The sequence below is a fragment of the Panthera uncia genome (assembly GCF_023721935.1).
Source record: "Panthera uncia isolate 11264 chromosome C1 unlocalized genomic scaffold, Puncia_PCG_1.0 HiC_scaffold_3, whole genome shotgun sequence".
NCBI classification, from domain to species: Eukaryota; Metazoa; Chordata; class Mammalia; order Carnivora; family Felidae; genus Panthera; species Panthera uncia.
Window position 1 is genome coordinate 108,191,951 of NW_026057584.1, and position 16,363 is coordinate 108,208,313.

Consider the following 16,363-nt stretch of genomic DNA (forward strand, 5'->3'; position numbering starts at 1 on the left):
GAATCTTGCTCCAGCATGAACCCTTACCTGGGGTCTTCTCCATAACTGATCCGGGTGATTTAGATGATGAGATTTGAGTTGGTGGTGTTTAGATGAAATGCTGGGCTTAGAGGTGATGCTAGAATGATGAAGACTTTGGGGGATGTTGGGATTGGCTGGATGTATTTTGCATGTGGGGCAGGTATACATTTTTAGGGGCCACAGGGCAGACTATAACGGGTTTGCATCCACACCCCCTGCCCCCGCCCAACAAAAAGATATGTTGAAGTCCTAATCTCCAGTACCTCCAAATGTGACCTTATACAGAAACAGATCTTTACAAAAGGTAGTCAAGTTAAAATAAGGGCATTAGGGTGGACCCTAAACCAACAGGACCAGTGTCCTTCTAAAAGAGGGAAACATACATACACCCAGGGAGGACATCACATGAAGATACTAGTTATGTTGCCATAGCCAAGGAATGCCTGGGGCTACCAGAAGCTAGGGAGAAGCAAGGAAAGATTCCCCTACAGGTTTCAGAGGGAGAACGGTCCTGCTGACACCCTGATTCCAGGCTTCTAGCCTCCAGAGCTGAAACAATACATCTGTTATAAGTCACCCACTCTGTGATACTTTGTTACAATAGCCTCTATTGTTGGGACATGTAAAGCCTCAGTTTTGGGCTTTTATAGACAAATCTTGGCCCATCTGCAACCATTTCCACAGGATTAATTCTTAGAAAATTGCTGGGTGAGAGGATATACAAGATTCTGAGGTTTTTGACTTGCATCACTAAGTTGCCTCTATATGAAGGTATTAATGTAAATGATCTTTAGTACTGTGGGAGTGTCCATTCCTTACACTCTGGTAGTAAGCTTTGTTTTTGTTTTTAATCACTGTTAATTTCTGATTTCGAGAATTGAAGTGTCCATTAAAAGACATGCCAGAGCATGTTAGGTAGGACATTACAGATCTATCCAGGGGAAGATTAATTGCAATGTTTTCCAGGTCAGTCTGTGGTTGGTGTCCTAGAGAGTGATCAACTCAGGCAAAGGAGGGACAATTGAGAACACACTGTCAAGAACAGATCTGGACAATCAATCACAGTGGAAATAAATATCAGCTTTATTAACACTCAAAGTGCCATTCATTTATATTCATTCCAAAGTCCAGAAGGTTACTCAGAGTAAGCCTTTGCACCACAATCTTTCAAAAAAATGAACTAACATGTAAGAAAAAGCAATTTTCATTGTGCTAATTATTGCAGGCCTTCATGCACAAGAAATCTAAACAAAGATGTGAGCCAACAATATACAAATTTCCATATAAACAAAGTCATTGATCACTAACAAAATATAAACATGGTTTCCTTTCACATTAGATTTCAAAAAAAAAGCTATTTACCAGCAAGAAAAAATAAGTACATAAAAATTGTAAAACTCAGAAATTTTATACATTTTTACAAGCACAATTTCGAATGAACAACACAAAGTCAAAATGTGCATGAAATGTGGCACATACCACACTGTATCTGGCTTCTGGTAGGTTTTTCTAATCATACCGGCTCCTTGTAACATAATACGTTTAGTGACATTCAACTTCAACAGTGGACTTTATTCCTAATACAAATAATTTTTACGTGGTACCGCATATTAAAAACAAGGCTTTCCTTAAGTACAATAACATTGTCAGATTGGAAATTTAATTTCCAATTCTTTTTCTGCCAGTTACTTAAAATACACAGTACACTAAAGACACAACAATGTATGTTCAAACTTTTCTAAACCAATTTATAGTCAATTACAGAGGATCACAATATGTCAATGTACTGTTTTATAAATGCGGTCTGATTTTGCCCAGTAAGAGAAAAACTAAAAGTTTAAATCTTTAGGGTAGAATATAGGAAAATACCCAAAAACAACAGGACAGGCCAACAGCAACTGCAGCTATAAAAAATCTTGACATCTCTTCAAGACAATTTAGTTTCTCACATTTTTTCATAGCTTTGAGGATTCAAAGGCCATTTTGTGGACAGTGTTCTTGCTACTGCTTTAAAACCTAGTTTTCCTCTTAATTTGCATTTCACAGAATTCTCACAGGAGAATTCAATTCCCTTCCTTGCAAGAGTATTTTAATTGATATCTAAGTAAATTTGCATCCAATTCTGGAAATACAAATACATTTTAAATGGTTAAAAACAAAATTAAAAAAATATTTTTGATCAGCCAGCTGAAAATATATTCATATAGTAAATAATCTCTCAGAAAGCTTTTATATATATTTAATTATTCTAACTAAACAGTACGCATATAAAACAAGTTCATAAAAATGTAGAAATAAAATGAAAATAAGAAATTACTGGGATATATACATGTGCCTACAGACAGAAAAAGACATCTCCACACACACATCCCCTGATACACAGAGTTACAAGCATACTTTCAACTTAGTCATGATTTTAGAATACATATAAAATCAGAAAGCGATGTTGAACTCCTGAGTTCTCCAACAAAGATAGAACCATAGATAAGTATACTTTGTAAAAGCAAGAAAGTCCATTTAAGTCAGTAATAGCAGTGCAGTTACTGATGGCTACATCTTGAAAGAAGTTAAAACATAAAGACACAGACAGTAGTTCAATGCACGCATTCATGATACTCATACACCCATCAACAATTATTGGTCAGAGTAGTAAATCAGTGTACAAATTAAACATTTCCAAAAATGTGCAAAAGTCAACTTTGATAGGAAAAAAACACCTTTGTACATAATTATAAACTGCCCAGCATTCAACTGAGATTAAAAACGTTTACAGAGATCAACTAATAGATTAAATATAGACAATTTAATGGCTACATTAAAAAATGTACATTAGGTCAAAGGGTAAATTTACAAATTGATAATCATAGTTTGCAACAATTAAAAGTTTATTCTCAAATTTATCCAAGTTTACTTTTATTTACAATGATACTTGAATAAAAAGAACCATGTGAAATGTAAGAGATGTCAGACATTAAAAGTATTTTTGGTATTAACTCTTATAATATATCAGAATGCAGGCTAGCAAATTTTAAAACCAATAGCAATAGAAAAAATGTAAACCTTTTACTTACTAATTAAGATTGTATTACAAACAACTGTTTGTTTTTAAAGAAGTATTCTTATCTGTAGACACTGTACTTGCACTTGAACAGGGTATATTGCAAGGGTTTGGCCCACTTTCCTTTGCCCATAAGCCTTTCCAGCTCAAATGTTTCCACTAGCTCTCTCTTCCTATTCCAGGTGGAAAAGTCTTTGGAAAAATTAGAATATGTCAAATCCATTTTGGAGCCTAAGTATCTAATAGAGATGGGACTCTGTTACTTCTCTCTCCCCTCCAAGTAATACATACGCTAAAATCACCACTAGTTACATGTTTTCTTTTCTTTTTTTTTAATTCTAAAAAAATATAAAGGAACACAAAAGTGCTTTTCAGTTTAGTCACAAACTTTACCATTCTCAACTGGCATAAAGGGACTAAGAAATCCTTATCTGGGGACGAATTCTGCACGTATACTGAAGAGCAGGCTCTTCCTTATGTTCCAAAATGTCTATGGCACAAAGCAGACGTCAGCCCATAACCTACTTTTCTTCACAGCTTTCTTAAAAGCCCCTCAAGTCAAACACAAGTTCATAAATGTTAAGACACAAGGAAGAAAGTATGCCACCAACCTGAGGCATCACATGTCAACGTATACGTATATGCATCTATGGTCAAATGACAATAAAATTGGCACATGTACAAGCTCAAGTTTGTAATGTTTATATAGTTCCATAATAGTTGAAGTAAGTTCTGTATGTCTAAATGCAAATACTGAGCACCTGTCTTTTTACTTGAAGGATAGATTGAGATACAAATTCTACAAGTACCTGCTTTATCACAATTATACTATTAGCTTACAGGTGGGCAGAAGTAACAGTGATCATCATTTTGGCTATGTGTGCAGGGAATATAAAAGCTTTGGTTTAAAGTGATTCTGATAATACAGATTGTGAATACAAACAAGGAGTCATCAGGCATAGGGAATAACAGTACTCACTGACTAGATGCCTTTGCCATTATAAACTAAAGTATCATACTACTATCAATTAAAATGCATAATTATGAAAAATATGAAGACTTACATGAGACTGTATACAGGCAACAAATAAAAATGCATTCTTTTTTTACTCTAGCTATGACTCCTCCCTCAACTTTCTGAGACTGAACCATGTCTGCTCTATCACCAAGAGATGATTCTCTAGACTCCCCTGAGAGCTCATCACCATCTACAGCTCTGACAGGTGAGTATGGAGAGATGGTTGGCCCTGATACTTCCCACCTCTACTATGGCATACCGTCCAGACCATGGCAGAAGTCAAAGCAAAGCTAAAGCAACTATGAAGTAGGAACAGTGGCTTCACAGCACGCCTTCTCAGCCAACCAAAAAGAGGTATAAGACAATTTCCTTTTGAATACTTGGTAAGCTAAGGAAGCTTGTTTTCATAATGTCTGGAAGAATTTCTATTCCAAAGAGCTCATGAAGAACTATGCAAAATCAATTATTTTCTATTTCAGAATTATATATAAGCTATTATACACACACACAAATTCAATTTTAATCTACTTTTACCAACCAAAAGCTTGGCAATTTACAATAAATATCTTTATTAAACAATCAATTGTACTAGCTACTTGTGGAAAATATGCTGGCGTTCCTACCTGAAGACAATTACACTCACCCACATCAGTAGGTCATACACTTTTCAGTTCTTCTAAGAACGGAGACTAATCTAGTTGAACATTCATACCTTTCCCTCCTTCCCAGCCCTGCCCCAACTCCCACGTGCACACAGACACACACACAGACACACACAGACACACACACACACACACACACACACACAGTCTCTCTCTTCACAGAAAAGTAAGAGTTTTTAGTCAAAATGTTAATTAAAAGTAAGGATCAGAACTGCTATCCCTGGATTCCTTGCGCATTGCCCTAAGTCGCATTGCCTTAACATTTGTAAACCATTTAAATCACCTCTTTAGGGCAAAATTAACCATTCTAGCCCTGCTATGAAAATCATCATTGAACCATGATATACAAAGAATTTGGACAGTGCCAATGTGACTGACAGTCAAGTTACCAACCTGCAAAAAAATCTGCTATGTCTCTTTAGAATTAGAATACCTCTTTCTATCCTTATCGTAGGCATTCAGGTCTAGTGGAGACTGCACTTTGTCTATCATAGACTAACGCTAATGTTTCTCTTCTAACATATATAGATGTAAAATATGTACATATATATATGTAAAATAAAAAGAGGTAGAAAAGGGTAGGAGGAAGCAGGCATTAAGAAAGATTTAAGGGTCAATATACAGTCCCAAGGCCAAATGAACTCTTGAAGCCTACTGATTTTGGAAAAACCTTCATTTCGGTGGGTAACTTGAATTATTATTGATATAAAATAAAATTAAGGCATACAGAGAAAAAGGCACTACCAAAAATGAACAATTAAATTGCTTTTCGTTAACAGTTAATCAATCTTAAAATTCAAATAAATACGAACATTACATCTGTAAAAAGGCCAAACTTAATATAAAATAATGAGGTCTCAAGACACTGTCCTGATCCTGGCATATGTAACACTGTTGACAGGATTCAATTTCTATCAAATGTTTTGGGCATTTTAATAGTTTAGACTAAAAAAAAAAATTTATTTTCTCTTTGAAAGAAAAAGCAGGGAAAAAAACCTATGGAATTTATGCCCCTCATCACGGGAATTGAGTAGGTACTGAACTTTTATATAAGAGGGAGTTCTGAGAAAGAGGCCGCCTGACCCCAGAGGGTCCCTCCAATTTGGGGATACTTTTAATCTCTGTTAATGACATTTTAGTTTGTAACAGCCAGATTACCCAAAATTGCTTTCCCCTCATTTCATAAAAAACAACAGCATTTTAAAACATCACTGCTGGGGGCACCTGGGTAGGTTAACCGGTAAAGTGTCCAACTCTTGATTTCCGATTCGATTTCAACTCAGGCCGTGATCTCATAGTTTGTGAGTTCCAGCCCCACGATGGGCTACGCACTGACAGTGCGGAGCCCGCTTGGGAAGCTTGCTCTCTCCTCTCTTTGCCCCTCTCCCACTCCCTCTCTCTCAAAATAAATAAGTAAACATTTAAAGAAAAAAGAATTTTAAAAAATCAGTGCTAAACTTTCAGAGTTAGGGTATGCCATAAAATAAGAATCCATTTGCCCATGTTTCCTCCTAGACTGTGACCTACTTAAGGGATAAGTTAATCTAGTACCTGACATAATAAACCACAATTATTGAATAAGCAAGTGAAAAAGACTCACCCTCTTTAAAAGAAATTGATAGATTCCTATATTTGATTGACACCAGGTGACTGTGTATCCAGCTACTGGTCTCTAGACCCCAAATGAAACCATTGGCACAGAGCTCTTCTGTGGGTCAATCTGCATCTGACGAACATCTTGGCTTTTGCACCCAAGCTTGGTCATCCCTATAAACTATTCAGATTTGATTTTCTTAGTGTCTTCACATATCTTATAACAATTCCATCTCAGAAGTACTACAGACCACACCTGACATATATAAAAGCTAAAGCAGCAGAGAGCTATTAACGAAATAATTCCACCTTCTTCATGTACTTTCTATTGGTAATAAAATAAAGCCTCCCTCATGTGAAAGCCAATTCAAGTTTTCATTTTCTTTTATATTTCTGTCTATGCATTAACATTCCAATCTCATAGAAATTATGTAAGGTTGACTGCCTTTGAGAACTTTCTAAGGCATTTTCAAGTTAGAAACATGTTTTATAAATGAGAAAAATTGAAAAATTTTCAAGATATTCATACTGAAAATTTCAAAGTCTGTATACTTTTAAATACATTTTAAAGAATTACCATCAAAATTTCCATTAGTCATTGTGATGTTTTTTAACCCTTTTATTCAGTACAGTTTGTTTGCAATGTAAAAGATCTTGTATTTGGTCCAAGCCTAAGTCATGCCATTTTGAATCTCTCAAGGCCTACGTAGAAAGGTATTTCCTGAAAAGCACATATAAGACTGCTAGTGAATCTTCTCCAGCACCAAAAAGTCTGCCACTATCAAAGCAGAACACATTTTAAAGGCACAAAGTCAGCAGTCTGGCCATTTTCCAGCCTCAGCAAAGAAATATTACAGTATAGAAGAATCAGTTGTGCATTTAAAAAACAAAATACATTGAGTCATCTTTAAAAGTTCAAATTTCATTTGTTGATCCATACCATTATTAGAAAGAAAAAATTGGAGTGTTATATTTAACTGCCCCTAATGGGGGGGGGGGGGCGAGGTTCTTTAAAATTTTTTTTTTTTTTAATTTACTTTTGGTCTTTCACACCTCATCCCACTTCAAGCTTTTTTGTTCTAGTAGTTTTTGTATAATATATTAACTTTTATTGTGGTTTTGGTACCTTTACAACTTGTTTGAAATAAATTCACATCACATTTTATATAGCAATTCTGTAAACTATTAGTCTATTTTAAAGTCTTTACATAAAGAACGATACTTTCCCACATTTTCCTTATAAAACAAAGGTCTTCTGCAGCAGTGTTAAAGCAGTAATTCTTTTCAGGTGAATTTATTTTCTATGGCACTTAGAGAAGAAAAAAGAGACCGAAGAAAGCAAATGATTTTGCTTTGGGTTTCACAGTCCCCCAAGATTTCTCTCTAAAGAGCATCTGTCTCATATTCTACACTGCTGGTTACCCTGACAGACCAAAAATGAGCCCAAAGGAAATCAAGACTACACAAGACAAAGGAATGAAGGAAAAGCCCACTGGTCCAGATACCATCTTGCTCAAGCAGAAGAGATGCCTTCACTCATAAAAGATAAAGAAATTATAATAGATCCACATCCTTGGTTACTATGTTTATAGCACAAGATTTGGCAGTTGATTTTCCAGGGGAAGGGCCACTAATTCATATTCTTCTTTGTAAGCTGCTTCCTTTGATTATGAGGGTATGGGAGAAACTTTGACAAGCATATTTGTGCTTTGACTTTTTTCTCAGCCTAGCTAGTGGTATTTCAAATATTCCTACAGAAAAGGCCAGATAGGACCTTGATATAGGAAACCAAGATCTACCTATCTTCAGAAACAAAGTAATTTAAGAGTCCCTAGAAGAGCATACCTTTAAGCAGAAAATAAAATACCAGAGCTCCTTATGAACCTTATAAAAGGCAACACATTTAGGGCCTCCAGAAAGACTATTTTCTAACCTTTAAAAATAAAGCACTTAGCACTTGCTTTAATATGCTGAAAAAATCGCAAGTAGCCAAATTACTGATGTTATTGATATTTTTCAGTAGCATAAGTCCATTAGAGCTAGTGGGAGTTTCCCAGCTGCCTCTTTCCACTGGATGCCCTTGCTCTTAAGGTTTAGAAATACCTTAAACCTTCCCATAAAATAGTTAATACTCTTTTCTGATATTCTTTGCTTTTCTCACAATTATGAACTGACTTTTGAGGAAAGAATACATACAGGGTTTAACAGGTTCTGTGTTTAAATTCATTTTGTTTCTACAATGGAAGGTACTGGTTTTGGTGTAATATGCAGCTGGTAAGGAAAGAATTGCTATCTGATGTTTGTTGAGATTGCTCACCCTTGACTTAAAGTAGTGGTATCTGCTCTTGTAAAACCCTCATCATGCACTGCGCATCACTTTCTCTCTGAAACTTACTTTTTGCAAGGACCCTGCTCTGCAAATGGCTGTTTTCAGTTTATAACTGGGGCTGGTCTTTGCATCCGGGTTCTCAACTTCAGCACTTTTAACATTTTGGGCAGGATAGTTCTTTACTTGGGGAACAGGGTTGCTGTACTTGTATTGTACAGTGTAGTTTGTTTGGCAGCGTCCCTGGCTTTGGGACACCAGATGCCACTAACATCCTTCTAGTTGTGACAGGAAAAATCATCTCTGGGCACTGCCAAATGCAAAGCAAAAGTAACCTCATCTGACACGTGGGAACCACTATTTTACATGGTAACTATTTTTTGGTGCTTTAGTATTCTGTGATCCCAAGAACAAGGATTTTATCTCATGACACTAGCTGTAACACATGATACTCCAAGTTAAATTCTTAGTTCCCAAAGAATGTTATCCATGGGGAATCAGGAGCTAGAAACAGGGAAATACAGTATACATGATTTTGATTATTTCTTTTTTCCCTTAATTTTGGGACTATCTACCTCTGATAAAGAACACAGTTGCAAATATACTAAACAATATTTAGTTCTTCTTTTCCTTATTTCTTTTGACTGGCAAATGTGGTTTCATCCGCTCGCATGCTGATATAGAGCAATCTTTTTTTGCCGTTTAATTTGGATTTGCTCACTGACTTCCCATATCTGCTTTAAACTAAAATAGTACCGGTGGTTTTTTTTTTTGTTTTTGTTTTTTTTTTGTTTTTTTTTTAAGCAGAAAGCTATCCCTCAAGGTTTACAGATTCCAGTAACATGGATCTATTATAGTGTATTTGCTTATTATACTGGTTAGAATTAACAAATAAACATACCTCTTAGAGATTCATATTTTCTATCGAGATTCCTACTGAGCAAAAAGCTTGGTAGACAGAGGTTAGGATCTAAAGAATACAGATATAAGAAGGAACCTATATTCTTTAAGTTGAGTACCTACCCTAAACTCAAGTTTAGGGCTCAACCCCAAAAATGAGGATCTATTTTAAATACTATCACTAAAAACTACAAATCATACATCATTTTCTTCTCCTTGTTTTTCATGTCTTCCCAATCACCACAAATCAATCGGTCAGTGACGCAGGGAAAGACTCTACAATCTTTAGGTATTTTAAATGATTTGTTTGTACTAAAAAGAGTGACTATGTACTAAAGTGCTTTTATCTCTCTGAACCACATCAGTACATTATAAAAAATTAAAAAAAAAAAAAAAGGAGTTTCAAGTTCTTGAAAGGGAAAAAAAAGATTAAATATAAAAAATTTAGGTTACTATTATTAAACAAACTTAACCAAGAATCAAGAGAAATACTTTCCCTCTTGTCTTTTTCTCCCCATCTCTCTTTTTTATAAAAAAGAAAAGTGCAGTCAGAGAGAAGGTGAATGAATTGATGGGAGCTGGGTAGAGGCACAGTAGAGGTACCGGCTGCTAGTGATAATGCACAAACATGTGCCTTAATAGTTCATCAGCTGAAGGTCTCAGTTTGGCCTCTATAAAGATCCGTTTGAGGAAATCTCGAGTATAGTCTGAGACATGAGGTGGCAGCTTTGGGTTTGTTGGCTGAGTGGCAATTTTAAAGATGGCAGCCATAGCTTCAAATTCTGCCCAAGGAGGCTTTTCAGTTAGCATTTCCACCACAGTACAGCCCACACTCCTAGAAAAAAAAAATTACACAAACAGTATCACCATGAAGGAAAGTCACTTAATGACACGAGAAACAGGACTGAAGTCCATATACATTTAAATACAACTTGACTTCAAGTTTAAAGTTCATTGAAGGATTATGATTATATAAAACTAAAATTTAAAGGTAAAATCAATGAAAATAAACCACAATAAGGGCTAATTCAAATGGTTAGGCAGAGAACATTATTAATTTTATAATTTTTGCTTGATATTATATAATTCTCTAACCTGATTATTAAATATTACTTTTGTCTTACAAAGGACACAAACATTAGAAATTCTGTTTGCCTTGGGGCACCTGGGTGGCTCAGTTGGTTAAGCGCTGGACTTCAGGTCATGATCTCACAGTTCATGAGTTTGAGCACCACATCAGACTCTGTGCTGACAGCTCAGAGCCTGGAGCCTGTTTTGGATTCCATGCCTCCCTCTCTCTCTGCCCCTCCCTCACTTGTGCTCTGTCTCTCAAAAATAAACATACATTAAAAAAAATCTTTTTAATAAAAATAAAAAGAATAAAAAAAAAAAGAAACTATTTGCCTTTAGGTGCCTAAAATGATTAATCTATTAAACACTTTTCTCAGTGAGAAATAGAAAATAACCATTTTATGTTCTCACTTAAAATTATTAAAAAACTAAAGATTAACTGAATTACAAGATACTAGCAAAAAAGGTTAATAACTTTCAAAGATCTTCAGGGAAATAAAATGAAGATAGTTTTCTAATGCTGAAATCTGCTTTAGATGAAATCCTGTCTAAAGAAAGGAAAACAGGTTCAAAAACTCCTTTTGTTTAATTATTAAGCCACAAAGAAGCAAAATGAAGGGGCACCTGGGTGGCTCAGTCAGTTGGGCGTCCAGCTTCAGCTCAGGTCATAATCTCATAGCTTGTGAGTTTGAGCCCCCGCATTGGGCTCTGTGCTGACAGCCCAGAGCCTGGAGCCTGCTTCAGATTCTGTGTCTCCCTCTCTCTCTCTGCCCCTCCCCCGCTCACACTCTGTCTCTCTCTCCTTCAAAAATAAATAAACATTAAAAAAAAAAAAAGCAAAATGAAAATGATAGTAATCCTTGTAATCCTGACATCTGATTTTTAAAAAAAATTGTTAACGTTTCTTTATTATTGAGAGACAGAGACAGAGCATAAGCATGGGAGGGGCCAAGAGAGAGGGAGACACAGAATCCAAAGCAGGTTCCAGGCTCTGAGCTGTGAGCACAGAGCCCGATGTGGGGCTTGAACCCACAAACAGTGCGATCATGACCTGAGCCGAAGTCTAGCACTTAACGACTGAGTCACCCAGGCACCCTTCCTGACATCTGATTTAAAAGTACAAAAGATTATCTAAGTCTGGCTCAGTAATTTCCATTTTAGGTGGAATTATGTAAGAAGGTAAGTGTTTTCAGGCAAAACTAGCATCAAAACCTACCAGATGTCTGCTTTTCTGCCATAGCCTTCTCCACTAATTACTTCAGGGCTCATCCAGTATGGTGTGCCTGTGACAGACTTCATCCCTGTCCCCGAAAGACAAATGGTTTGAAGTCGTTTGCTGGCCCCAAAATCTCCCAGTTTGACGTTGCCTGTTGAATCTCGCAGAATATTTGCACCTAAAAATACAAAAACATCCTCAATTCATTATTTTTATTGGCTGTTTAAAAATTTTTTTTCATTTTTTTTTTAATGTTTATTTATTTTTGAGACAATGCGAGAGACAGAGTGCAAGCAGCAGAGGGGCAGACAGAGGGAGACATAGAATCCGAAACGGGCTCCAGGCCCTGAGCTGTCAGCCCAGAGCTGGACACGGGGCTCAAACTCACAAACCGTGAGATCATAACCCGAGGCGAAGTCAGACACTTAACCAACTGAGCCACTTAGGCGCCCCTAAAATTTTAAAAAAAACAATGGTAGAGAATTACTTAGTAGACTCTTCAGTCTGTCTCCAAATGCTTTTCGTCTTCCGAGCAGTACCTGGCATGATGCCAGTCACACAGCCAGGGCTCATTAAGGACTTACTGCACAAACACTGAATTTTTGGAGTCAGCTCTGTACACTTCAGGAACTAAAAAGCTTCGCCCACTGAAAAGGACTGGAGTGTGTGGGAGGCGAGGATGACAAAGAAAAAGGGGGAAAGAGTTAAGAATGTGAAGCTCAGAGAAGGATGCAGAAAGCAACAGCAGGCTTTTGGCCCCAGTTTCTCTGAAACAAAGCGAGAAGCCCATGCTACAGCTTCTCTCCCTGAGGAGCTAGCTCCTCCTCAGGGACTTCCTGGGGGGACCTTCATAATCAACAATTTCTAGCACTTTCCCCACTACTATAATTTAATGTTAGTTGTCTGACATTTTACAGTTTTTCTTAGTACTTACTGGGTTTTGTTTTATACTGATTTTATTTCTCAGTTTCTCTAAGTTAGCTTTGAGCTGTTTTAAAATTTCACTTTTATAATAAACTTCTAATTGTATTTACTATAAATTGCTCTTGCTCGAGGGGCATGAGATAGTGTTTGCTGAGTTCCACACTGAAAGTTACTCTTCCCCCGTTTCCATACCGCACTCTTTGGAAGAAGCTCACTATGCACAATCCCCAGTTAAGGTGCTCAAGGCTGACCAGCTACATAAATTATTTGTAATTATTCTGCAAGGGACATTTGTCTCCTCTCTCCCATTTATTCATTCAACCCTTCATTTATATAAATACACATATTTTCTTTTGTGTATAAATACACATATTTATTTTATACTCTGAGTTATACTCAAATATGGCATCATGTTTTTGCTCAAGTTGTTCCAGCTCTGACCATTGGGAGCTCTTTGTATTGGCTCCTGTGTCCCTTGGCCATACCCTGAATCACTTGTTCTTGTTTGTTTTGGGTTTTGTGGGTATTTAAAAGCATTTTCTTACTTTCTGGCACTAAAAGGTGCTCCCGGCTCAACTTGTGTATTTCCTGCACCAGTCCTAGAATCAGTCATTCCTCCAAGGAGCCCTGGTTCCTTTTAGTGGAGAATGGTATCAGAAATCAAGATCTAGGTGCTATGTTAATTTATTCTTATTCTTTATTCTTCCCTTTATCATTTTAAAATTCAATCTTTCTTCGGGGATTGTAGATCTGGTTTCTGTCTTATATAAATTATTTCTATTCTCATTTTTAGCTTCTTCAATACACATGTTCTTTTTTTGTTGTTAATTTTTTTTTTTAATGTTCGTTTATTTTTGAGAGAGAAAGAGAGACAAAGCATGAGCAGAGAAGGGGCAGAGAGAGAGGGAGACACAGAATCTGAAGAAGGCTCTAGGATCTGAGCTGTCAGCACAGGGTCTGATGCGGGGCTCAAACTAACAAACTGTGAGATCATGACCTGAGCTGAAGTCAGACACTTAACCGACTGAGCCACCCAGGCACCCCCATAACATGTTCTTAAATAAGCAATTTATTGTATTAACATATCAGTTCTAATCTTTAAGCTTTACTTCAATTTTCATTTTTTAAGTCTTCCATTACCTTAACTATATTTTATATTAAAAAAAAAAACTCCTTATTTGTCCTTTTATCCTTTTTTTTTAATGGCCTCTAAGAAGGAGAGTGAACAGTAGAGAAAATACGCATTATAGAAGAGAGAGAATGTAAACTGTGCATTCCCCACCATGGACTTCTGTACTTGTCTTTCTGTTCTTCCAGAAAACTCCCCAGCTAGTCAGCAATGACTCCCCAGAGCCTCTCTCCAGGGGAGGGTCCAGGATCCATTCTCTATATGCCATGAGACTAAGCGTGCTATAAGGACACCAGTGATCCTCAAAAACAGCACACTGCCTATTTAACATCTCCCACCACTCAAAACTTGCAGAGACATTCTGTCAAAAAAGCCACTCCCTATAAAATGATTAGCCAGAGGAAGGACAACAAACCAGCCAGCTTTTACTGTCAATGAGATGGGAAGAACAATCCCAGGCAGGTCACAGACTGGGGGAGCCATGGACACAGACTGGGAAAGCCATGGAGTAATCACCAATGACGAACCAATGTCCATTCTTATGAACGCTGAGGAGAAACTGTGTAGCCAAGCTACCCAAATAACTTTGCAACTTTTTAAAGCTAATTTTAAGTACATTAGAAGTAGGCTTTTAAGGAGACTTTTCAAACACACAAAAGCATACACAAGAATATAGTACCCACGATCTTTCCCCACCAGTACGTATACTGCTAGCTACTCCCCCTCATATTATCTGAAGCAAATTCAACACACCAGGATCAACAAATAGTTTAGTACCTATCTTTAAAATATAAACTCTCATCACACCTAAGAGGATGGACAGTAACTCTTTAATATTATTAAATATATGCTATTTTTAACATTAAAAAAAATCAATCCAAATAAGGTCCATACATTGAGACTCACTGATCTTTTAAGTCTTTCCTAATCTAAAGTTCCCTCTAATCCCTTTTTTTCTTTGTAATTTATGAACAATCTGAACTGTTTGCCTATAGCTTCCTTATGGTCCAGATCTTGCTGTCTCCATCCCAAGGAGTCATTCTACATATGCATCTGTGCTATATGTGTTCTATAATTCGTAGCTGAATCTAAGAGGCTTGATCAGATTCAGGTTGTTTTGCTTTTTGTTTTGCAGAACCACCTACATGGATGATGATGTATTATTCTACAAATAGGAAGTACATAATGCTGGACTGGCTTTGTTTTAGTGATGTCAGCAACTGTTCATATTTAGTGCTTACATCTATTAATTCCTAAGTGGTTGCAAAATGATACTATTCTATTATTCTTTTCTCATTTGTTAGCCAACACACTTCTATAAAGATGTTTCCTTTCATCCACTATTTGGTCCTCTGTAGTACAGTTTGTAACAGAAAAGCAGAATAAAGGAACCCGATTATAAAATAATGAGCTGGTTCCTAGCAACAATGATCAATTCGTTTTTATCCTAAGTTTCATTATGAACTCATGGATTTAAACTTTAAAAGCAACCAACTATCTTTCCTTTTCCCTCATCATTTAAAAATTGCACAATTAAAAAAAATAAAAGTAAAAATAAAAACTGCACATTATAAAAACTTGGGAAATACAGAAAGTAAAACGTATGAAAAGAAAACAACTATCACTCATCCTGCCATTTTGAAATAATCACTGTTAATTATATGGAAATTGTTCTCCTGGGTTGTACTTTAATCTTGCAAACTTAAGATGACATTGCATATCCAGTTTTATATCTTGCTTTTCTCTTATCAACCTATTTGCCCTGTAATGCTTTTAAATCTGCTTGCTTCCAGCCTCCTCATTTACCGGAATGGCAAGGTTAGAAGAGGACCCACTGAGGGGTAGCTGCCCTCAGGTCCTCTACCTTTCCTCATTATGAAAACTAAAGAGAAACTGGCTTGAATAGAAGTGATTCCTAATAGAATAATTTGCAATCAAAGAATCTCCCTACGTGGTTCTTGAAGCTATCAGGTTTTGTACTTGACAACTGAGGTGAAAGACTATTTCTTTTTAGATCAGTAGGCAGGTACTCGTCCTCCCAGACACACTAGCAAGCTCCACTCCATACCAGCGATCTGGCTCGGGCATTCTGAAGCAGATTCTACTCTGTCACCAGAAACGTGTTAGGAATGTTCCGTTTGGCCTGAATATGGCCATATTTATGATGTAACATATACCAGAAAGAAACTAAATACCCGATAGCTCAAAAATGTCCCCAGAAAAACCAATAAAAATGTGTTTTTATTATTCACAGTTGACCTTTGAACTACACAAGGGTTAGGGGCACCCCTTGCCCCGGCACAGTTGAAAATCCACGTATAACTTTTGATTCCTCCAAAATTTAACTACTAACAGCCTACTGTTGACTGGAAACCTTACTGATAACATGAAGAGTTAACACATATTCTGCATATTAAATGTATTATATACTGTATTCTTACAATA

At 36.5% G+C, this 16,363-nt stretch overlaps 1 protein-coding gene across 1 annotated transcript in view; it reads right to left on the minus strand.

Moving 5' to 3' along the window:
• Positions 1-1,080: 1,080 nt before the first annotated feature.
• MAP3K2 (mitogen-activated protein kinase kinase kinase 2) overlaps positions 1,081-16,363 on the minus strand; it is a 102,574-nt gene continuing 87,291 nt past the window's right edge. The window contains exons 16-17 of the mRNA XM_049615774.1: positions 11,866-12,043; positions 1,081-10,413 (exon numbers count right to left, since the gene is read on the minus strand). Of these exons, the coding sequence (XP_049471731.1) occupies positions 10,188-10,413; positions 11,866-12,043 (404 nt within the window). The 3' untranslated portion in view covers positions 1,081-10,187. The remainder of the gene's footprint in view (positions 10,414-11,865; positions 12,044-16,363) is intronic.